This window comes from Delphinapterus leucas, chromosome 18 (assembly GCF_059928025.1).
Source record: "Delphinapterus leucas isolate spDelLeu-1000000601 "Yukka" chromosome 18, BTC_Dleu_Yukka2, whole genome shotgun sequence".
Lineage (NCBI taxonomy): Eukaryota > Metazoa > Chordata > Mammalia > Artiodactyla > Monodontidae > Delphinapterus > Delphinapterus leucas.
Genome location: NC_143146.1, coordinates 3,958,377 through 3,973,641, shown reverse-complemented (window position 1 = coordinate 3,973,641; position 15,265 = coordinate 3,958,377). Strand labels below are relative to the sequence as shown.

Here is a 15,265-nt window from a genome sequence, read left to right as displayed (position 1 = left end):
TTTGTGTGTCAATATATGGTATTTAGATCTCATTTAAATATGTTATTTAAATATCGTATTTGGTATATTTCTACTATACTCTCCACTTATTATATTAATAGTGAAATATCGATGTATGTTCATCATCCAAATAACGTGACTAGATTAGGTCATAAGAGCCTCTACATTTTCAGGTCTCCAGCTTCTTCTTCCATCAGGGTAGTCCCGCGTCTGCAATCCTGTTATTCTCCAATCACCCTGTTTCTGAAGGTGTTTGAGCTGCCTCTACTTACTCAAAAAATTCTGGTCCCGGCAAGAACTAAAGAATAGAACTTCTCAGCAAACCGTTCCAGCCTCAGGACGAACTCCCTCTGTGTGCTGACCCATGCCCTGCACTCCAATATGTTGCTTCTTTTCTTCTCTGAAAAAATTTCCCTCTAAGATTTCTTTGTGTCCCTAGAATCTCGTGAATTCCCATCCTCCCAAATAGCTAGGTCTGTGAGAAAGTGGAAAACTATGCGTGTGTTATTCTTAATTTATTAATTGCCACACCTTTATGGGCAGGCCTAGACCACCTGTATGGAGAATTAGGGCATTTCTGGTGTTGGTTATGGGGGGCGACTTGGCTTGCTGGTTGGAAGCTGGAATGTAAGGGCTGCTCTTATGTGTCCAGGAGAGAAGCCATGAGCTCCCAGCAGAGGGACAGGAATGTCTGAGAGGAGTCCTACTTAGCAGGTGTTGTGATGATACCAGACCTGGGGAAGAATTTGGGCACGTGGACGAGAGGAACCCAGGGTGGTCTCTCTTTTTTCGGGTGACTGTTCCAGTCTTGTGCGATTTACAATAACTTTGGCATTTACTTTGTATAAATACATCCCATTTCACATTAAACATAATCCTAAATATTGTTCCCTTTGCAAATGAGATCTGATTTCCATTTACAAATGCTTTATTGGTAACTTTGATTTATATAAATTATTCATATTTAATTATTTTCAGTGAGTTACAGAATTCTAAATATTTCTAAGTGACTTTGGATTCTACCTAGCATAACATAGTGCAGATGGGGGAACAGGATGGTCTGTGAAACTTCCTGAGCTCACAAAGGTAGTAGGTGTAGAGATGGGCGACAGGAGGCGCTGGGCAGAGTGCTGGACCACTCCAGGATGGAGCCAGAGAAGGAGATGGACAAGGGGTGGCCAGTGAGGTAGGAACCAAGAGAGTGGATGTCCTGGAAGACAGCGGAGACAGTGCCCCAGGGAAGTAGAGGAATCGGCTGTAGATTTCACTGGGAGGTCAAGGAAAATGAACACGGAGGGTTGAACGCTGGATTTAGGAATGCACATATCACTGGTGACTTCTAGAAAAGCCATTTTGGTGGAGCAGTGATGGCAAAAATGTACTGGCGGGTTTTGAATAGTGGGGAGGACAGGAATTTGAGAGAAGAAAAGACAACTCTTTTGAGGTTTTTGTTATTAAAAAAAAAAAAAGCAGAATATAGGAGAATAGCCCAGGGGGAAAGCAAGACTTCATCTTGGGTAGATTTGTGTTATTTTATTTTATTTTCTAATATCTTAAGATATTTTTAAGTTAAATTAAAACTGTAAGAAATAACACATTTGTTAACAAGTGTTGGTGGGGTGTGGAGAAAAGGGAGCCCTCCCACACTGTGGGCGGGAATGTAAATTGGTGCAGCTACCATGGAAAGCAGTATGGAGATTTCTCAAAAAACTAAAAATAGAGCTACCATGTGACCCTGCAATTGCACTCCTGGGTATATACCTGAAAAAAAACAAAAACACTAATTCGGAAAGATACCTGCATCCCAGTGTTCATAGTAGCTTTGTTTACAATTGCCAAGATATGGAAATATGGAAGCAACTTAAGTGTCCATCAAGAGATGAATGGATAAAGAAATATGTATATAATATTTGTTGACAAGAGCCCAAATATATATTCCTGTTGGAAACATTTTTTAAATACTCAAATATATTTTAGACCCCAAATTTGTAAGTTAATGCTGTAATTATACTTCTTGTTGTTTTTAACGTGCTCATCTTCAATTGCGTAATCAGACCGTAGGAAGTCAACAGCATCAAGTGAAGCTCTTTACTTTGGCTTCTCGGGACGACTGTAGTGCGGCATCTATAGATACACTAACTGTGCTGACCGTTCTTGAGTCAGCATTTCACTGGTCTGAAATGTGTCCTGGAACCATGGATCTGCATGCCGAATCATCTCGTGAATTGTTTCCTTTTTCCCCACAATAGCTCTGTGTCAACATGACCAATGAGAAGATGCACCACTATATCAATGAAGTGCTTTTCCTACAGGAGCAAACAGAATGTGTACAAGAGGGAGTCACCATGGAAACGGCTTATTCTCTTGGTAACCAGACTGGAGTTTTGGATTTTTTTTTCCAGGTATTCACATAATATAATTAGATACTTTACAGGATGCATGCATTTAAATATACTGGAGAGAAAGAACTTTCTTTTACGGGGCCTTATTTTGAGGATATCTTTATGGGAGACTCAGCAACTTCTAATTTACTTATAATCTTTCAGTGTTGATTGAGGAGCACACGACCTTTCTCTGAAAGGGCATTTGAAGGATTACCCATTGATTAAAAAGACAAGTATCAGATCATTTTGTTATAAAAAATATTCAGCTGCAGTTATGTCGCTAAAACTCTCCTCTTGGCATAGTTATAAATACCCATTGTACAAAAATAATATTTTATAAAGTAACTCTAAGACTAGCAAGACCATAAAACAAACTCAGCAGAATCTTGTTTGTCTCCAAATTTCTAAGTTTGAATATGGAAAACCTTGGCAGAAAAATATATATATATACGTACATATCATCTTAGTATTTCTGCAGGTGTTTATGCTTATCTTTATTGTTTCTACCTTACAAAGCAAGAATCTTTGCCTCAATATCGCCATCATAAAAACAAAAATCTATCACACGAACATCAGTCTCTATCTACTAATATAAGGCTTTATATAGATTCACCAGTAATATTTCTAAAACACTTGAACATTGTTTAAAACTGATACCATTTAGCTATTGAGGAGAATAGTATATAATTTTCTACCCTTTATTTTAATAAATGTATATTTACAAATTACTTTATTCATTTTCCGAATATGTGCAATGTCCTTGTTTCTGGTACCAACTTGTCAACATTCCTTGTTTTAAGTACAGAAGAAGTTCTCTTCCTCCAGAAAGCCCTCCCTCATCATGACACACATAGTATACAGTTTACCTCCTTAAGGTTATAAGATGGGTTGACAGTAATATATACTTACCTGTATATGGGAAGCCTTGGGTACCCACTACCCCCCTTCTCGCTTGCTGCTATGTCCTTGACTGCTAAACCGCGGCCAGCAGAATGAAGTTATTTCTCTTTGGTTATCATCCTTGGGGTCTCATCGTTGGAATGGTTATTTCAATAGTGGGACCTCATCAGTATGAACTGGAAATGTCACTGGATATTTCTGCTGCCACTCCTCTTTGATACCGCCCAAAATGAAATGAAAAGACATACCAAGTATAGGGTGAAACTTGCATTTTTACCTATATATAGGTAGGTCTATATACCAGAAAGAAAACATACAACTTTTCTGTAGTTGGAAATTTTATTTTTATTAAGGTGAGAATATATATTTTAACAATGCCAGTGTTTTAATGACTTTAAAAAGCACTTATTTATTTTCAATTCCTCTAATCAATAAATACTACTGAGAACCAACACGACATCAGAGGTTTGCTAGGTGGCGCAGATACAGCAATGAACAAAAATAGACATGTATTGATAATAAAGACTAATTTATTTTCTCAGTGCTTGTATGAACGTGGTGAGGATGTAAATGGTATGCATGAGCAATAACAAAGATAGCAAATTGAGTAATAGAAGGAAAAAACTCCTCTTCTTAACTTTCAGAAGCCTTCTGGATTTCTCTCTTTATTGGATGAAGAAAGTCAAATGATTTGGTCAATGGAACCAAGTCTTCCCAAAAAGCTACACAGTCTTCTAGAATCCTCAAACACAAATGCAGTTTACTCCCCCATGAAGGATGGGAACGGGAACCTCGCCCTCAAAGACCAAGGCACAGCTTTCACCGTTATGCACTACGCAGGGCGGGTGAGTTCAGAGAACTGAGCAATTTATGGTACGTGCTAATGGGCCAAAGGTCTTAAGAACAAGCCTTAAAGGTTTTGATATTTTAGAGTTTTGATCATTGAAACTGGGTGAACAACCCACAAAATGTTTCTTTCCTAAGCCTGCTAAGGACTTAGCATTTCAGAATGTGGGTGATGAAGCACGCGGTATGATTCTTCTCATAATGTTTCCATATTTATAAGTTAATACGAGCAAAAGAGACCTGGATTTAATACAAGAGCTCTTCTGTGAAATTTGGGATATTTTCAAAATCAAAAGAAACATTGGACATCTGAGTTTACTTACCGTCAATATAGTTGTTAGTATTAAATTCCTTTTCCTAAACCTAAGGAAGAAAGCAACTCTCCGATCCCTCTCCATTGCCTAACCGGCATTGTAAAACATGCTTCCTTCTTCAAATCCTTCAAGGACCGACTCTTATCTGTCTAAAACATGTCACAGTCCTGAGGCCAGCCTCCTATTGGGCTTCTCCGAGCTGGTCCCTGTCACTTCTTCCAAGGCTTACCTGCCTCAACTCTCCTCTGCAAAACCCCTGTTCAGGTTCTTTTTTCCCATCCACTCCCTGTTTTCCTGCGGATCCCGCCCCCCATGCGTGACGCCTCTTCCCACTCAAGCTGGAAATATCCTCCCTGTCTTCTTCACAGGGTCAAATTTTATCCATCTTTTAATGCTCACATCCACATCCCACTTAATCTCCGATCCAGCTTCCATCTCTAGTTAATTCTTCCACTTTTGAATCTGTAGCCGCCAGACTTTCCTCCCTGTTTGGGATGTAGCACAAATACCATTATTAGGGGGTGAAATCCCTAGTCACTCTCTCACTCTCAGTGTATTTCAGTTCACTTCAGCCAGTGTTTACTGAGACTCTACTATATGCCAAACCCAGGGCACTAGAGGATCAAAGATGAATAAACCGTGTTTCTTGCCCTCAAACGTGTCACAGTCAAGTAAGGAAAAGGAAAGTTAACAAATACTTCCGCTGTAATTTGCTCATAGTAATATTAGTCACGTTAACAAAATTCTCTGTTAGCACAAAGAAGAAAGAATTTATTTGGCTCCAAAAAAGAGTGTAGAAATGTTTTCAAGAGGAGGTAAAACATGACCTTGACCTTTAAGGGGGATGCTGAGCTGCCTGAGACTGCGAGGCAGGAACACCCCAGTAAAGACAAGGGCTTGTGAAAAAGAATGGACCGTGCGTCTGTCTGGATTCGGTTGCAAAGGACAGAATCCCGTGTAGCTGTTCAAGCAGAAAATCACCGTCGGGGGGACTCTAAGTTGAACTTTCAGAAATGACCTTAAAACCACCCCACAGGACAGGGCTCCCTCTGTAGTTAGGGCCACGTCTTTGATCAGGAAGCCTGCAGCCTGATTGAGAAACTGCTGCTACAGGTACTGACTCCCAGTAACTGCTGTCACCTAAACCAGTAAGAGGCCCATTCCCCGGCACTCAACAAGGAAGAGTCAGTGGCTGAGCCTGGAGCCTTCAGTGCTGGAGAAAACCAACATCTCCTGGACGTGCTCACCAGGTAAAACACAGACACAGCAGAAATGCAGCCTCCGCCACTTCAACTCTCTAAATCTCGGGCAGTAGTTCAGACAGGTGGAAGCTGCAGAACGAGCAGACCCTAGCTGCAAGGGAGTCTGGGAGAAGTAATATTCGCACTTTCCAACATCTGCAGGACAGGAAGTGACCAGGCTAAACCTAACACTCCGCCATTTCCAACCACATCGTAGTTGGGAAATGGCACCAGACGTTTGGTCAAGTGTATGGAGGTTGGTAGGAGAAAAGTCTAGGAAGGTTCTTTGTGGTGAAATCATGAATAAACATGCATGTACACCTCAGGACTTTGTCCTCTTGACAGTGTTAACTTATTGGATGTTTTTAGACAGGGTGGGGGATGAAGTGAGAAAACCAGAGGACATGATGTAGGTAGGTTGGGAAGAAAGGAAGGGGGATAATGGAAACACTCCAACAAGGACTGCGTTTGAGCCAGAGCGGCAGGACAGAGTGGTGGCCTTCCCAGGGAAGAGTGAATGACTGAATGTGTGGAGCCAGGGAGGGGACACAGCTGGAGATGACCCCGAGGGCCGCACCCTGTTGACTGATGGAGGTTATTTTAGGCCAACCAAGAAGGGAAATCCTGGAGAAGGAGGCTGTTTGGAAGGAAAGATATTCCACTTCAGATGTTTGGAATTTGAGGTTTTTAATGGAAATTCCCATGAGATGCTGAAAATACTTGACACTGGGAGGCTGGCTGTTTCTAGAATCCTAGTCATAGTTTGGGAAATGTGTATAATTGCACATGGAGAAGAGGGAGAAAGATGTTAGTAGGAAAGAAAAGTATCACAGAAACGAAGAGAAAAGAGACGTCCGGGTCAACAGGACGTGAGCCTTGACAGGACACTTAGGCCAAGGAACACCTTTGTGAGAAGGTCTGGTGGGACGGTGCCATGTGATGGCTTAGTGGATGTGGGGAGGAAGTCAGTGGATGATTTTATATAATAAATAGATATTCTCAGAAATTATCAACTATCCTTTAGAGTTGAGAGATTTAGCCTTTACATTTTTTTTATAACAGTAGCAATCTTTTAGTCCTATGTGCAGATTTTTTAATCTATATTTTCTTTATATTAAGAATTTACTAAAGAATATAGAACCAAAGATACTTGCATAATAAAATAACATGTTATTTTACTTTTCAATTCAAATGTTAGAATACTTTTCAATTCAAAAGCTTTTGTGTCAGAATTCTTTTTATTGAGGTACAGTTAATTTACAATGTTGTGTTAGTTTCAAGTGTACAGCAAAGTGATCCAGTTACACATAAATATATATATATATATTTTCAGAATTATAGGTTATTCTAACATATTGAGTATAGTTCCTGGTGCTGTACAGTAGGTCCTTGTTGTTTATTTTATATATAGTAGTGTGAATGTGCTAATCCCAACCTCCTAATTTATCCCCCGCCCCTTTCCTCTTCGGTAACCATAAGTTTGTTTTCTATGTCCGTGAGTCTATTTCTGTTTTGTAAATAAGTTCATTTGTGTCATTTTTTTAGATTCCACATATGTGATATCATATGGTATTTGTCTTTGTCTGACTTACTTCACTTAGTCTGATAATCTCTAGGTCCATCCATGTTGCTGCAAATGGCATTATTTCATTCTTTCTTATTGCTGAGTGATATTCCATTGTGTATATGTACCATATCTTCTTTAGCCATTAATCTCTTGATGGACATTTTATTATGCAAGTATCTCTGTTTCTATATTCTTTGATAATCCCCAGTGCCTGGGAGAGTATCTGGCACATAAAATGCACCAATAAATATTTGATGAATAAATGAATCATTTGATACTTAAAAAATAATTTATTGAATTCATAGGATTTAGTTGAAAAATTACAATAAGGTATAACTAATGATTTTGGAAAATTATTTTTCTGTAAGTTTCGTGGAAGCTATCTTCAGTCGGTATATACCTGACCCGCCTTGTAAGTCTGTTCGTCTTGTATCTCGAAGATATACTAGATGTTCAATAAGTGAAAATTGCATTAAACTGAATGGTACCAAGCTTTGGAATAAAATTTTGCTTGCTAATTATTGTATGTTTGCATTTAAAAAGTATTCTACAAGCACCTAGTAAAATGTCAATGGTTTTAAGAAAATCTGGGAAAAACAACGGAGACTTTGAGTGAATGGAATCATTTCACTGAGTTCTGATAGCAATAAAGCAAAGCAGAGAAAGCCAGTTGATTAGTTGCCACATAGCTAAAGCCCTGTGGAATCACGAAATTTCCTGTAAAAGCACCTTTATATTTTAAAGCAGGATTTTCCATAATTGGAGTCAATTTTGTGGTTTTATAAAAGTCTTTCATTTCACTGAGATGTACTAAAGAGTCTTAGCCCAAGGACTCCCTGAGGACTCATTCACATGTTAAAGTATAGATCCTGTGTAATTTGTGGCAATATGTCAAGCCATATGCCATTCTAACCATCAGACGTAACTTTGTATACTTAAATTTTGAGCTATTGCATTTTCAAGGAAAGTAGCACTTTCTGCATTTTATAAATCAGGAGATGCAGCAAAGAGCTAATTGGCTTAAGGTCAGCAGGCAGGGTCTATTTTGGACAGTAGGACGAGCAATCCTGAATAGCTCTTTGATGATAAAGTTGATCCCAGAGGAGACCTCAATGGCTTTGGGGTTCGTGGGTTTGTTCGTAGTCTCCTCTTGTCCGGATGGATGCGCTAGAGAGTTCTTATCATCACTTGCCCCTCCATGCCTGGTTTACCTAGTTCTGTGAGTAAAAACATGCCATATCTCACAGGAAGAACAATCATTACTGCTGGTGATGATACTGACATCCAGCCTCCTGCCCCCAGAGACCCACACACCTGACAGTTCTGCTCTGACTGCGAGACCCTGCCATGCTTCTGAATCTCATTTGGAGCAGAGGCTCAGAAGTCCTTTTCGAAATGTTTAAGCAACATTATTTAAATTATAGCTGACGATCTTCCCTAAACACATTTGAATTTTTCATTACTCATAGGAGCGTGGTGTATTTTCCAATCTCCATTACAGAAATAATTTAAAGTAAATGGGATGAGGCTGTGCATGCAATATTAACAGGGTCTCACTAATGAGCATGAATTTGAATTAAAGAAGCTGTGAGTTGTGTGTTTTTTTATCGTTGTTATTTGTTTTAGCAAATTTTAAACCTTATACGGGGTTACCTGTTTTAGGAATTGCTCTTAAACTTCTTTTAGTGATTTACATGATGGATAAGCATTAAATCCAGAAGTGTGTCTAATTTTATTGGCTTTTAAAATTAAGACTCTTAAAGGAAAGAAGAATTAGGATTTGGCAAAAGACGTTGGCTCTTAGGAAAGTTGAATTTCCATGAAGGTGATTCCTAAACTCTAATAGGAAATAGTATTTTGAAGTTCCTACATTTTTTTTTTTTTCCTGCGGTACGCGGGCCTCTCACTGTTGTGGCCTCTCCCGTCGCGGAGCACAGGCTCCGGACGCGCAGGCTCAGCGGCCATGGCTCACGGGCCCAGCCGCTCCGCAGCAAGTGGGATCTTCCCGGACCGGGGCACGAACCCGTGTCCCCTGCCTCGGCAGGCAGACTCTCAACCACTGCGCCACCAGGGAAGCCCTGAAGTTCCTACATTTTAACATGAGAAAAGGAAATCGATTAAGAGATAGTAAAGCAATCTGAAGTAATAAAAGTTAAATTCATGAAAACAGAGGTCAAGATTAATAGCTATAAAATATATGACACTTACATATTTGACCTTCTTTGGTGTCTGCTCGTAAGGTCTTTGTCTGAACGTTGTTTATTATGATCATTTCTTTTTTGGCACGAAGTGATTCTTTGGGGATCTCAGATAAGTGTCCCATTGTATGACTGGCCTTGATGATTTATACGAATCATCCTGGTGGTGTTGCTCTTACCTAAGGTGACGTGCCTGTGTTTTAGCCTCCTTCTGTCTCCAAACCCATAAGTATCGTAGTGGATGGAACGGTGCCTGCCCCACACAAAAGACAGGTTCTCGGGCTCATGCCTAGAACCTACGACTGGGATCTTATTTGGGAAAAGGCTCTTTGCATATGTAATTAAGTCAAAGGATCTTGAGACAAGAAGGTCTTCCTGGATTAGCTGTTGAGCTCTAAGCCCAGTGACAAGTATCCTTATAAGAGGGAGGCCGAGGGAGATTTGAGAGAGAAAAGCAAGTGGAGACCAGAGTGATGCTGCCACAGGCCACCAGAAGCTTGAGGAAGCGGGAAGCAGGGCAGGGATGCCAGGTTCCAGAGTGGGTGCTGGTTACAGCAGCCCCAGGAAGCCAATGCACGTGTTCATTGGGTCAATGTTTACAGATTAGGACAGCAGTGAGGAGTTTTAACTCGTAGCATTGTAGTTTTTTTTTTCTTTTAACACATTTGATCCATTTGAAAATGACTCCTGCATTTCTCCATCTCTATTTTTGCTCACATGGTTTCCTCACCTGTAATGCCCCTTTCCTCTTTCTTTCCAAATCGTACCTATCTTCCCAAGGCCAAGTTCTTGGCCTGATCCAAGTTTCCCTGCTCTGTCTCTTCCCTCATCCATAAGCACACCTGATGCTTACCTAGCAGTGTTCAATTTGCAGAGTGCCTGGGAAACATTTTCACCACAACCTTCTTTGTAAATATTACTGTGTCAGTTTTCCAGTGAAGTAAGCCTTGGTGGAGTTTAGTGGTTCACCAAATATTATACAGTTATGTGTGAGTCTCCTGGGGGCACCATTACGAACTCCCCCATCCAGCATGGCTTAAAACCGTACAAACGTATCCTCTCTCACAGTTCTGGTGGCCAGAGTCTAAAATCAGGTGTCCACAGGTTGGGTCCCTCCGCAGACTCCGAGAGAAATCTGTTCGAAGCCTCTCTTCCAGCTTCTGGACTTGCCAGCAGTTGGTGTTCCTTGGTTTGTAGACACAGCACCCAGGTCTCTGCCTCTATCTTCACGAGGTTTTCTCTCTGCGTGTGTCTTTGTGTCCCTTTCTCTTCTTTAAGGACACCAGTCATTGGATTTAGGGTCCTCTCCCATCCAGTAGGACCTCGTCTTAACTAATTACCTCCACAAAGGTCTTATTTCCATAAAAGGGCACATTCTGTGGTTCTGGGTGGGCATGAATTTTGGGGTCACACCATTCAACCCACTGCAGACCAGTAGGTCACGATACGGTGTCTCAGCTTTCTCACCCCCCCACCCCCATATCTTTCTCTCTCCACCATGGTATGTGCTGAAATCTTAGTGTTTATTATCTCAGTCATGAAATCTGTGTTGTGTAACAGAGAAGATGCACTGGGGCACTTGGGGCTCCATTGCTGTGACTTTGAGGGATACACTGACCCTCAGCTAACATACCCATGGGGTTTGTAATTAAGGGGAATATACTTATGAACCTCGTAAACTTGTTCTGAAGGGTAAGTGGTGGGCAAGCAATCAGTGCAGGTACAACTGGTTGGAGACGTCGTGTCAAAGATGCGAATCCTATTTCCCCAACAACTGCTGAAGGTCTTTCCGTGCAGGAATACCACCATATCTGGCAAAATTTTAAACTCATCAATCACAAGTATCGAAGTCCTGAAAATATTTCGGGAATCACCTAATCAACTGGCTGTATTGAGAATATTAGAGGCCCAACTGACTTTCTCAAATTGAATCATTGGTAAATGTCCTTGATTAGTTAAGAAAGATATTTGTTACTTCTTGTATGTTATAAATGTGCTCACGTTGCATAAATAAATGTGTTAGAATATTTATTTTTATTTATCACGATGTTATTCATAGCGCTTTAGTAGATGATAAGGAATATGTAACCACCAAAGTCATAGTATGGTATTTTCTTGTACTTCCTATCACACTTGAAAGACTTCAGTGGAAGGTAAGTGCAGGAAATGGAGATTGTCTCGATCTATGGAAACTATAATATTAAAAGAAAAAATATTTAGATAAATGTTTCACCTTATGTTAATGTGACATTCTGTTTTTCACTGACTATACAGGTGGGTTTTGTGATGAGTAACGCTGCCTTGATTAAAGAGAATTTTTGTAAAAAATTATATTCTTTACCATTTAGCTTTATGACTAATAGTTTAATCAAGCATACAGGTGTGTGAAGTTTTACTGCAGATTTTTAAAGGTCCTTTCAATATCATTTTCCTTAAGAAAATTGAAGCGCTCTCTGCAATTTACATACATATTCCAAGATGTAATTTACAGCAGAAGGAAAATGTATAGCCCATTATATAATGTGCTCGTGGGTGTGTCTTTACATGGGTGGGGTTTGTTTGTATTCATCAAGGTTCCTTTTCCATCCTCCTAAATCACATCCTGGTGAGGTGGATAAAATCCTAATCCCAGACTGTAGACCCTGATCATTACCATCATGTCACTGATTTCCACAGGCCTTTCCGGGAACCCAATTACTAAAACATTGCTGATAGGAGTGATGTGTGGAAAAGACTGGTTTGTGGCCAGTCTATAAAATACCTGAACTTTTTTTTTCCCTTCTTGAAAAGGATCTACCCCTCTTGTGGAATATATTAAGTTTGAAATATGTCGGTTGAGATTTGTGGTGTTGCCCAGACGTCTGAGAAGCAGAGATCTCTATCTCATTGAGGCTGCAGAACATTCTAGATGACAGAGGGATGAAAGCCGACCTCTTTGCCCTCAGACGTATTTACATAACATGTATGTGGGTGAAACCTTGGTCCCTTCAATTTCCCTGTGTCACCTGTGTCAGGAACACCTTCTGTAGCTTGTCTCCTGGCCTTCGCCTCCAGAGATTGGTGGGTGACACAGTGTTCCCAAGAAGGCTCTGAAAGTGAACCTTTAAATCAGCGGGAAAAGGAGATGAACTCATCAATAAGGACGTTTCCATTTATTTCCCTCTTTCTTTTCTCCAGGCAGAATCCCCAGACATAACAATGAAACCTGTCTGGTCCAAGCCAAACTGATACTATTAAAGGTTATTTGACAAAGATATTTTGACCCACACAAAGAGAGCTTAATTTACATCTGTATTTGTTCAGCTCTTGGGCAAACTTTTAGAAGAATAAAAATTAACTCCCCCAGGCCCCTTGTGCTCCGTTTCTTCCATCAATTTCACCTTTGGCATAAATACATTTTTGTAGACTTGATAAATGTTTCCTTATCCAGAGTTTTATTAGGAAGAGAAAATACAGGCTCTTATTTAGGGAATCTTACCGTTTTTTTCAAAAATTTAACTGGTTCTTTTATCTTCATGGGTTGACAGACATTTATAAATAGGGAACTTTAGATTTCCTAGAATATTGATATCTTATTGTAAGTTGATTGGTATTTTTTCTCCTTAAAAGGAACCAATGAATCATGTTCATAAATTTCAGTTGTGGTAATTTTCCTTCAATGCCCATATCCAGAATCTAGATATCTAGATAAGGACTCTTAACAGTAATACTATGTGCTTCTAATAACTTTCTCTGTTGATTAGTACTTATCAACTTAAAGTGAATCAGAATGAGAGCAAGCAAAACTATTAGACGGAATCACTTAATGGAAAAGTAAAAAACAGAAGCCTCTGCTTATAAATATTGATGCAAGAGAGAGATCAGTTTACCACCACGCGTGAAATCCAGGCATTTTTCAGCAGACCTCAGATAGAAAGCTGAAACCAGGCATGAAAAATTATCAGACCCATTTATATTTACTGAGAACGATCTTACTTCTTTTGCTAAAATCCAACTTTACACACATTCTGATGTGCTATAGTGAACTCAAGAGTCTATCTCAAAAGTTGCCCATTTTTATCAGCTGTGAATCCCACCTCTTTCCTAGGGATTATATTTTGCATCATGTAAATAACATGGTGGAGAAGGGGGTTATGAATTTGACTAATAAGTGAATTTACTTCCATTCTGTAAATATTGATGACTCCCAGGAGAGTATTTTATGTCTCTTTCTAGGAGTTTATATGCTCTCATGATTCAGTTTCGTAGATGACACGGCTCCCATGTCTCTCCAGTCTGTTTCTCTGTGGGCTTCACACCTACGGGTCTACTTTTTAGTATCTCTGCTTGAGTGGCGTCTTCACGTTAACAGATCCAGTGGCTAACTAAACTAAATTCCCAAACACTCTCTCAGCTGACTTCAAAAAAGTAAATAAAATTATTTGCCGTATTTGTTCCACTTTTCAACTCATGGTAAAATCAGAAACCCAGTTAATTACCAAATGCGAGCTACTCTCTCCCCACCTACCCTTAGAATCCAAATAGCCCTCATTTGTATTCCAGCGCCCGAGGTCACATCACCTCCCCCTCTTGGGTCCCTTCAACAGTCTCCTAACACTAACTGATGGAAGAAATGCGAATTATGAATAAAGGGATGAATGAATATCTTTACTTAAAGGCATATGAACTGCTTTTATTTCATTTATCTTCTTGTTTCCCTGGTGACACTGTCCAGAATTAAATGTGATTATTCTGATTCGACTTGTTAATAATAGTCCTGAAACAGTGGCGGTGACGCCTGCTTTCTTTGCCATATTTTTACCTCCCAGTTTACCTCCTTTGGTAGAAGAATAAACCCTGATTTCTCTTTTAAAAATCAGATCTTCGGGCTTCCCTGGTGGCGCAGTGGTTGAGAGTCCGCCTGCCGATGTAGGGGACGCGGGTTCGTGCCCCGGTCCGGGAAGATCCCACATGCCGCGGAGCGGCTGGGCCCGTGAGCCATGGCTGCTGAGCCTGCGCGTCCGGAGCCTGTGCTCCGCGACGGGAGAGGCCACAGCAGTGAGAGGCCCGCGTACCGCAAAAAAAAAAAAAAAAAATCAGATCTTCCAGATCGTTTTAACACTCCTGTTCTTCGTGTACCTGGTAGTTGAATATGCACAACTCGGGAGATGTAATCAGGATTCGATTTTTATTTTGGGTTCACACCACTTTTTAAAATATATTCAGCTGGGACAACCCTTCCTTTTAACCAGAAAAAACCCCAGGCAGCTCCAGCGGTATTTCTGGTCTCTTCTAAGCAATAGAAAGTCCTTTATTTGCTTTCATTGGTGATCACGGACTCAACTCAGAGACGAGGAGTTTCTGGTCCTGTATAGCGATCAGAACCACGAACTTTAGCTGACCGTCCAGTCCCATCAAGCCTCAGCCACACAGGAGACACTGTACCGTGGCCTGGAGTATCCTGTTTCTGTCTATTCTTGTGCTGGGTCCTCTCATTTCATCCCAATATGGCTTCACGCACACAGCTCCTTTCGATATTTAGGGCTGATCCTGGCTTGGGTGCTTCCATGCGTCCCTGAGACGCTTCCCTGGGAGGGCTTTGAGGCCCTTCCCGTGCCCTTGGTGATGCTGTCCCCCCCTAACCGCCCCCCCCAGCTGGCTGCTCCCCTGGGGCCCTGGTTTCTGACGCTCTCCACCGGACCCCACTCCTCTCAGCCTCACATATAGCCTCTTGGGCAGGATGTAACCCAACTTGGGATTGTGGACCAGATGAGGAAACTTCATCACACCCTTTGTAGTTCATCCCAAAACGTAATATGTCCTGCTCTCCACTTTC

The 15,265-nt window shown here is 40.7% G+C and overlaps 1 protein-coding gene across 1 annotated transcript in view; it reads left to right on the top strand.

Moving 5' to 3' along the window:
- Positions 1-15,265, top strand: part of MYO16 (myosin XVI) — a 401,807-nt gene that overhangs the window by 244,577 nt on the left and 141,965 nt on the right. Inside the window, exons 21-22 of the mRNA XM_022576783.3 lie at positions 2,250-2,402; positions 3,929-4,129. Coding sequence (XP_022432491.1) covers positions 2,250-2,402; positions 3,929-4,129 — 354 coding nt within the window. The remainder of the gene's footprint in view (positions 1-2,249; positions 2,403-3,928; positions 4,130-15,265) is intronic.